The sequence below is a fragment of the Chlamydotis macqueenii genome, chromosome 3, assembly GCF_036417535.1.
Source record: "Chlamydotis macqueenii isolate bChlMac1 chromosome 3, bChlMac1.mat, whole genome shotgun sequence".
Lineage (NCBI taxonomy): Eukaryota > Metazoa > Chordata > Aves > Otidiformes > Otididae > Chlamydotis > Chlamydotis macqueenii.
The window spans coordinates 100850617-100859827 of NC_141558.1; the positions used below are offsets into that span (position 1 = coordinate 100850617).

At 39.3% G+C, this 9211-nt stretch overlaps 1 protein-coding gene across 1 annotated transcript; it reads right to left on the minus strand.

The window, feature by feature from the left end:
- Positions 1–1329: 1329 nt before the first annotated feature.
- On the minus strand, positions 1330–3836 carry CCR6 (C-C motif chemokine receptor 6). Its single transcript, XM_086745731.1, has 2 exons — positions 3828–3836; positions 1330–2415 (listed from the first exon to the last, which is right to left on the minus strand). Exons 1-2 carry the CDS (start codon positions 3834–3836, stop codon positions 1330–1332), a joined length of 1095 nt encoding a protein of 364 aa, XP_086601857.1.
- Positions 3837–9211: the final 5375 nt, after the last annotated feature.

Sequence of the window (9211 nt, forward strand, 5' to 3'; positions counted from 1 at the left end):
GTCCTTCAGCTCCTGCCCCTGCCTACATCACCATCCCACCATGACTGCTACAGTGTGGTGAAGCATGCTGAATGAGCAGAAGATCCACTGAGGGCTTGCTGAAAAGTCATGGCTGGGTAAAAGTAATTGCATTTATTATAAATATTCTTATATTCATAGTGAGTCAAATACTGACTCAGTAAAAATTCTGGCTGAATTAAGTCAGATTCTGGTCTTGTTTTTAGATATAGTTCTTAATAATTTCTGAAGCAAATAAAGTACATTTCATCTATGCATGCTTGTGCTAGTAAATCCATTCCTAAGGAAACTTTGCTAATGGTAGCTAAATACCAAGAAACATATCATGTTTTGTCATGGATAAAGTTCCAACAAAAAGTATTGAAATAATTGCAGTTCTGTACAGTTTGTCGCCTTTTAAAAAGTGGCATGTGAATTTCACCTAGAAAAAAACAACTTGTCACAAAGAGATGTTCACCAGATTATCAGCTTTGACGGATTCCAGCATCTGGATCCTGTGCCAAATGAAGAGAATCTCTCAAACAAAGCTCCATTCTCTGTTCAGAAGATAAAAGCAGGAGATGTCAGAAAACCTTTCTGTGGATATTTCAGTGTTCTCTTTAATCAATAATTTTATTTTTTTCTAATATTCTCTTTAGTAGACATATCACTGTTGGCTTTGACCAGTCTCAGCCTTGGTGTAAGCAACTCCCAATGAGCAGATGGAGTCTAGAACTGGGCAAAGATTTATGAGACCTAACACCTAAGTCCAGCTATATCAGCAGCCTTGATCCTGTTTCTTCATTTCTCTATTTGCTTTCCTTGCCATGCTTTGCTCAAAATGTCGTCTCTTTAGGTTAGTATTATCACAGCACAACCTGTCTGCAACAAAAGGAGAGTGGAGACCTACATTTAAGTAAGATTTCCAGGTAGAAGTAAATGAAACAGCAGAAACAGCAAAAATGCAAGTAAACTGAACCTGGACATAACCTGATTCATTTACTTAGTACTTTGAGGATATTTCAGTGATACAGGACAGATGAGATTCAATTTTTCCTTAGAAAACAAAGCAAGTTCCTCTGTAAACTTCACTTTCCTGCTAATTCTAAGAGAGTGCACTTCAGAAGCGAGTAAGTCTTAAGAGAGGTGAGTAAGATTTCAGTTTTCCACAGGACAGTGTTATTCTCTTTACTCTTTTCTTGAAAGGAGTTGTAGATTATGTCCCTTAGAGATGCAGAGAAGCCCAGATGACTTGCTGTCACAGGCACAGTGACACTGGTTTGGGTTGCACGGTGAGAAGAGTCCTTCAGGAATAACATTGTTCAATTTGTATTATATAGTAAAAGAAGATCCATTGTCAGTCAGAATTTCACTAGTCTGTCTTGAATGACAAATATCAGAGTTTGTCCTTGAACTACGTTTATTGTATTTCTTGTATCTCATGCACCACAGGTCCTTCATTATCTTCACAAAATAACTTCTGAACTTCACTCCAATGAATGCATAGAGCACAGGGTTCACACAACAGTGTAAAAATGCTATGGCTTCAGTGGTGTACTTCACATAGGCCATTATCTTGTCATTGTCACAAGATTTGTCTATCTTCCCCATATTTATGGCTGTCACAAGAAGAACAATGTTATAAGGTACCTGGCAAACTAGGAAAACAGCTACAATTAATACGATCACACGGATTGCTTTGTTTCTTTTGGAATTCTGAGCTTGTTGTAAGGATTTGACAATGAATGTATAGCAAAAAATCATGAATATGAAAGGTATAAAAAATCCAAATCCAACTTGTAGAAACAGCAGCAGTGATTTCAGCATCGTGCTTTCTGACATTCTGTCAAATCTGTGATCGCAAATCTTTTTGGTTTCATTGATGGAGAAGCTGTAACTTTCACTGTATAGAAAAGAGGAACTAGAGATTAAAATTGATGATACCCACACGACCAAACAAATGAGTTTACTATATGCAAGCGTTCTTGCCCTGAGTTTAAAGGACTTTGTTGCCTGTACGATAGCAATGTACCGGTCCACACTGATGAAGGCCAAAAGCAGCATGCCACAACTGAAGTTGATTGCGTAGATACCTCTGCTCATTTTGCAAATGAAATCACCAAAAATCCATTCGTCAGCAGCATAGTTCACTGCCCACAGTGGGAGAGTGAGAACAAACAGTATGTCTGCTATGGCCATGTTGAAGAGGTACACATCCGTCATGGACTTGGTTCTTTCATATAGAGCAAACGTCATCACTACGAAGATGTTACCAACTAGGCCGATGATACAAATCAACGAGTATGCAACTGGTAGAAACGCTTTTGTGAAGTTCCTGACTTCCAACTTAGAACAAGGTTGTGTGATTAGAGAAGCATAGTCTGAATAATATGGATAATCTGTGGGATGAGGCTCTGTCTGTAAAAAGAGAAGATCATCAGTTAACACATTGGTGTTAATCTCTGATTTCTATATAGCAGAAAGATGATAGATAACAAAGTCAAATCTTTCAAAAATTAATATGCAAGTATTATATGGCTTGCTGATTTGAATGGAAGCGGCATTTCCCTTACGATAACTGTAATACTTCTATCCAGTCCTTCCCACACCTCAACTTCAAGTCTATATCAAGCTCATCTCAAGACAGTCCACAGCACTGTTGTTTCCTCCAACGCTACGTGTTTTACACTGTTTCCACCCACCACACACCCCAATTACAGATGTATTTAACACTGCAGAGGAACTTGTAAGAACTAACTAGAGAATTTCATAAAATCTTGTCCTGGTTTCAGCTGGGATAGAGTTTTCTTCCTAGTAGCTGGTATAGTGGTGTGTTTTGGATTTAGTATGAGAATAATGTTGATTGATAGCACACTGATGTTTTAGTTGTTGCTAAGCAGTGCTTACCCTAAGTCAAGGACTTTTCAGCCTTTCATGCCCTGCCAACAAGAAGGCTGAAGGTGCACAAGAAGCTGGGAGGGGGCACAGCCAGGATAGCTGACCCCAACTGGCCAAAGGGATATTCCATATCATATGACACCATGCTCAGTATTTCAACTGGGGGGAGTTGGCCAGGGGACGGCGACTGCTGCTCAGGGACTGGCTGGGCATTGGTCAGCAGATTGTGAGCAATTGCATTGTGCATAACTTGTTTTGTATTGTTGTTGTTGCTATTATTATATTATTTCTTCCTTTTCTGTCCTATTAAACTCTCTTTATCTCAACCCACGAGTTTTATCTTTTTTTCCAGTTCTCTCCTCCATCACCCTGGGGCTTGATTGGGCAGATAGCTGTGTGGTATTTAGTTAAACCACAACAAATTATTATTAATTAAAATATGAACGTGGAGATTATATTTCTGGATAGCCCAAAGGTTTCCCATCTTTAAATATATTAGGTAGAAAGGATTAGTCTGCTGTCACAGAAGACTCTGTAGTGTAAAGGTCTGAATTTGAAGCAGACGTCTAGAATTCCTTTACCATCAAGGCAGGGGAATAGGCCATTCTAGCATGTTATACATTTCATACTAATGTAGCTTGGCTCAGTCAAGCCCAGGAGTGTCTTCTCTCCACTCCAGCTAGACAGGCAATCCAGGATGGCTAGCCTGAGGCACAGTTACCTGCACCACAAACACCAAACCTGTAGTTGCTTTAGGAGAGTGCAAGCCAAATAAACTGTGTGCTTTCACAATGAACTCTGCTGTCAGAAACACCTCTTCAGCTAATCACTCCTGAGATTAGGGCACTTGGACCAGTAGCCTCAAAGAGCTGAGACTTCCAGATACATTGCTTTATTAATGTACTAATAAAGTTTATCAATTTAGTACTTACAAAATTCATTTTGGCAGTCCACTTCTCAGAAAGAAAAATATGTTGAGAAGAACTTCAAAATGCTTTCCCCAAGGATTTCTGAAAATAAAATGAAGTAGATTGGATTGGGAAACCAGCACAAGAAATGTGAACAAGTAGAAAAAGACAATTGGAAATAAAACATTAATTCAAAGAATAATCTCATCACTTCAACTATATCAACAACACACAGGAGCATCTCAACAAATCACACATCTCTGCAGCACAATGTGCAGTTGTGGAAAGTGGATGGTTTGTATCAGTATCACTAAGATCACAATCTTACATACGGAGTATTTATTCATAGAGCTAATAAATGATATATGAGAATATGTGACTTGATTCACATTGACTTTGCACTACAAAAAAAAAATCAGAGTAAATTAAATCCTACTTTCAGAAATTCTGCATGACAATGGTGATTAGTGTATTCAGGGAAATAGGGAACAAATAAACAGCACTACCTTATTATGTTCCATAACAGTAACACGGCACTTTAACATCTTTTTTTTTTCACTCTGGCATTTTATCAGTGTGTTTCAGTGCTTTTAACATCACATTACTTGCCCTTCTTTATTACACTGGTGAGGTAAATGCATCCTGGCCTGCATTAGAAATACTGTGGCCAGCAGGAGCAGGGAGGTAATCATCCCCCTGTATTCGGCACTGGTGAGGCCGCACCTCGAGTATTGTGTTCAGTTTTGGGCCCCTCACTACAAGAAAGACATTGAAGCCCTGGAACGTGTCCAGAGAAGGGCAACAAAGCTGGTGAGGGGTCTGGAGCACAAGTCTTATGAGGAGCGGCTGAGAGAGTTGGGATTGTTTAGTCTGGAGAAGAGGAGGCTCATGGGGAGACCTCATTGCACTCTATAGCTTCCTGAAGGCAAGTTGTGATGAGCAGGGGTTTGGCCTCTTCTCCCAGGCAACAAGCAGGACCCGAAGAAATGGCCACAAGTTGTACCAGAGGGGGTTTAGATTGGACGTGAGGAAAAACTTTTTCTCCCAAAGAGTGGTCAGGCACTGGAATGGCCTGCCCAGGGAGGTGGTGGAGTCGCCGTCCCTGGCAGTGTTCAAGAGGCGGCTTGATGAGAAGCTACAAGATATGGTTTAGTAGCTGTGGCAGCAATGGTAGTGGGAAGACGGTTGGACTAGATGATCTTATAGGTCCCATCCAACCATATGATTCTATGATTCTATGATTCTATGAAATTAAGAGTGCTAGGATAATTGCTTCTTATAGTGCAAAGGATAGCACACAACATAGGAAAAGACTGAGCACTAGTGTTGGTTAATCTTTGTTCAGTGTGCAGATCTTTGTGTTATAGGCTGCACTCTATGAAAATAATTTATTTTCTTTGTCACTGTGATACCTAAATATTTTACAAATGGTAATTAATTAATTTGCACAACACCCTGTGGTGATGAGATGTTATTACCTTTATTTTACAGGGAAGGAACCTGAGCCCTGAGTGGATACAGTAAGTGGATACAGTAAGTATCCACTCGAGATGTTCAGTTTGAGACACCTGTACCCCTCTAACACCACTATTAAGAGCATATGTAAAGGATTAAATCCATTGATTCTGGTTGCAGTGAGGCACAAACTTCTGCAAATCACACCACAGAGTCTAAAGTCACCCACATAAAATGGGGAACATGCCATTGGTGGCCACGTGTGCAAAGCTGGGCTTAAATGACTTGTTTAACCTCACACAGGAAACCACAGGCAGGAGTCCTCAGCATTCCCCTGCATGTGTTCAGTCCTCCTCTTCTTCCCATTAGCTGCTGTGTGAGAAGGGCGCATACCAGCAAGGCAGTAATTGCAGGGACTGGATGACATTTGGTCCCATATTTGCTAAAGCTGTGAATGGCAGTTTCATGTAGAGTTTCTCTGCTTTTTGTTAGTTGTGCTGCTAATTAGGAACTGTGCATAGGTCAACTTTAAGTTTAAATAAACAAATCCTTCCTGTTTGGGAATTACCTGAATTTTGAAAGAGAGAGAGACAAATCATCTGTAAAAGTAGGGCAGATGCAGTCCAGATATAACTGCAAAGCTGGGGGAGGGAAAAGACTGAACACGTTCCAAAAGCATCATGAGGATGAGACTCTCTCTGACTCATGTGGGCAGGCTGGCTCATGACAGAGGGATGCAGATGGGTAAAGATCCATGCTATATGATGTGCTTAAGTATCAGAGCTTCTCTGGCTTTCCTGTCCTTTAAATAAATCTTTAACCTCCTCTCCAGCTTCCTCTGCTGGCTTTTCAAAGCTAATTCTTAGAAGCTACAGGAATATGACAGCCTGAAAGTGCTTGAACACCTTCTGAAGCAAGCTTTAAACAATTTAAAGTGTCTCTCAGAAGCGTGAAGATGTATAAGGCAAGCAGGTAAGTTGTACAGTTCATACGGGGCTGTGGTCCCCACCCCATCTTTGAGAAACTCTGGTCTCCATCTGCTGCCTTACCCTCTTTACCCCATCCAGCCAGACACTTAGCCCTTGCTTGGTGTTTCTATTGCCCTTTGCCCTTGGCTGCAACTACAGTAACTCTTCAGTTAGACAGCACTGAAGGGGCATCTGTCTAGGTTATTATTTTAGAAACTGGTATTTTATTATTGGTAGAAATATTTCTAGGTATCTGTCATTCATATCTTTCTAGGATATACATGGTTAAAATATACAAAGAGAGCCTGAGAGCGTATATTCTCTATCAAACAGTCATTCTTCGTTCCACTTAGCCAAAGCCACTCTCAAACATGTAGAAGGAAGAAGACGAGGTGAAGGCATTTAGAAGAAAGGGGGCACGGATGTTTCCTACAGCCTGCAAGGAGGGCTAGGAAAGGAGATGTCTTTAAATTAGCACTGAAGAAGGGCTCTGTAATCCGAAGAAGAGCTCAGCAGATAGCCTGTAGGGAACAACCACTCATACTCTCTGCATCTGTAGCATCTGCATTCCGTAGCATCAGGGAGAGCTGCGTACTCTCCCTGATGCTACAGGAATTTCACAAAGGCAGCACCAGTCACACATTTAGTCGGAAAAGGACTTCCACAGTCCAGGTAAAGCTTCTCGAGGATGGTTGGTACAAGAGCAGTAAAGAAAGACTCAGACTGAAACCAGAATTGTAGAGATCAGATTTAGGATCTGATTTAAATCTGTAGAGCTGATTTCCTTTTCTGAATTTGAAATAGCATTCACTGAAGTTATTAAGAAGATGCACTGGCTGCAAAGGAAGTTGAAACAGAACTTCTATAAACATGATATTCTTTTCAATTTAAATCTTTCTAACAGTGTTTCAATAGGCACCTTTATAATTTATAATCTGCATATTTACGGCTTTGTTTAGCAATAGTGTATTAGGTGATTATGAAAAATAATTTTCCATATATATAAGGGGATGTGTGTGCCTTCTAACATTGTTTATATACTACATACGGGCACATGTCTATGCATGTGCACACAAACATACTTATGTTCTACATATTAAATACATAAGCCTTGCATTTTTGAGCTTACTATTTTTCACTTTTATCCACATTATCATATTTCTTTTCACTATGAAAGCAACATGTGAGTACTCAAAAGTCTGAATAAACTACAATCTTAAGTACAAATACATCATTTGAGTTCTACCAGCAAAAGACAATGAATAAAGAGAGACCTAAGGAAAAAAAGACAGATTTCTATAAGGAAAAAAATTCTCAGTACTTGGAGGGAATCAATGAGTATTTTTAAAGCATTGCCCACCATTGTAAGTACACTCCTACTTATGTGTTTGCTTTAATATGTTCATCACACATATATACATTATAGATTACCTATTTTATTTTAGTACTTACCAGATTTAGAAATTGTCTGAAGATCAGATGAAAGAGGATGTGTGATTCTGTTGCATTCTTTTGTGGCTACCTTAAGCGCATTTACCAACAGCCTCAACCAGAGTACACTTTAATTCGAAAAACAAGAAATAGCAGCATTAGTTAAAGGTACAGAGTTAAATTGAAATAATCACCACTTCCTCCTGACAAGCAATAGCAACAACCTGCTTTTTTTACGTAAGGGAAAATATTTAACCTTATCTGTGCTGGAGGCAAGTCATTTACTAATTAGGCTACCTATGTAATGATAGTATTTTTTAAATAATCAAGCTAGTCACGAATACATCCTGAATGATGCTCTATTTTTGCAAAGGGTGCACTTACTGCCATGGAGATGAGTAGTTTGATTGTCAGTCATTTAAATCACAAAGATCACTTACACTGGAACTGCAAACGTAGACAAGTGTTAATTACTCAATTGAATAATAGCTGTTTTCTATAGAAAAAAAAAAATATAATAATAATCTCGTGTATGTCAAGGTGCATATTACCCAAATGTTTTGCCTGATCTGCTAACACAAAATATGCAAATGCCAAGGTAAAGAAGGAAAATGTAATTGTATTTGCCTGTTTGGCATAAACATTTGCTGGTTTTGCACATGCTCTTCTGGTCTGTTGTTAAAGTTACTTGGAACTAGACATGAAAGTATTTCCTTTCACAATTCCTGCATTTTAAAAGCTATAAACATTTATTTTCCAGACCTTAGTTTCTGATGACAACTTGGAAGTTTGCCTTAGTGGGAAAAACAAAAACTAGTAAAAAAACACCTTCACACATCCTATTATATAAATTGTGTGTGTGAACATTCAGTTGCAGCTGGTGATCTCATTAGAGAGACCAAATGGCATTAATATAGGCCGCCTGGTAAGGTATGATTAAATTAATAGAACACTAAATCTAAATAAAATGCAGGATGATGGATGACATGCTCGCCTGTTTTTCAAAACTGAGCGTATCCCAACAGCAGTGGCTCCCTAGCAGCTTAAGTACAGCACTGCTCTCCACTAACAATGCTCCACTTACAAAAACACTCCATGGTGTCAAAATGTGGCTTGGCAGATTTAAAGTATTATGTCATAATGGTTCATAATCATTTAAGCAGGCACATTTCATTTTCTCAATGGCTGATTTTCGTAGGATCCAAGATCTTGATTTCAGCTATGACAAAATCCCAACATATTTGCATAGAACAACACAGAGATACTTTAAAACCCAGAATGGTGAGGCTCGTTTTTTCCTCTGCCTGTGCGTGTATGTGGACACAGTGTTTTGATTGTTACTGCTGGTTTGGTAAGGTTCAGTTACATGGAGGGAAGAAGACGTGTGAGCTTTAGTGCAGCGAAGAAGAGGTAAAGATAGAAGGCCAAGAGAAACGATTGTAGCAGGCAACTAAGTTTATCTCCATTTTAAATGTCTACTGATAATTCAAGCTAGCAGCTGCAGTCAGAGAACCAGAGTGAATGGACCTTTGGTCTGTGGGACAGTTCTTGTAT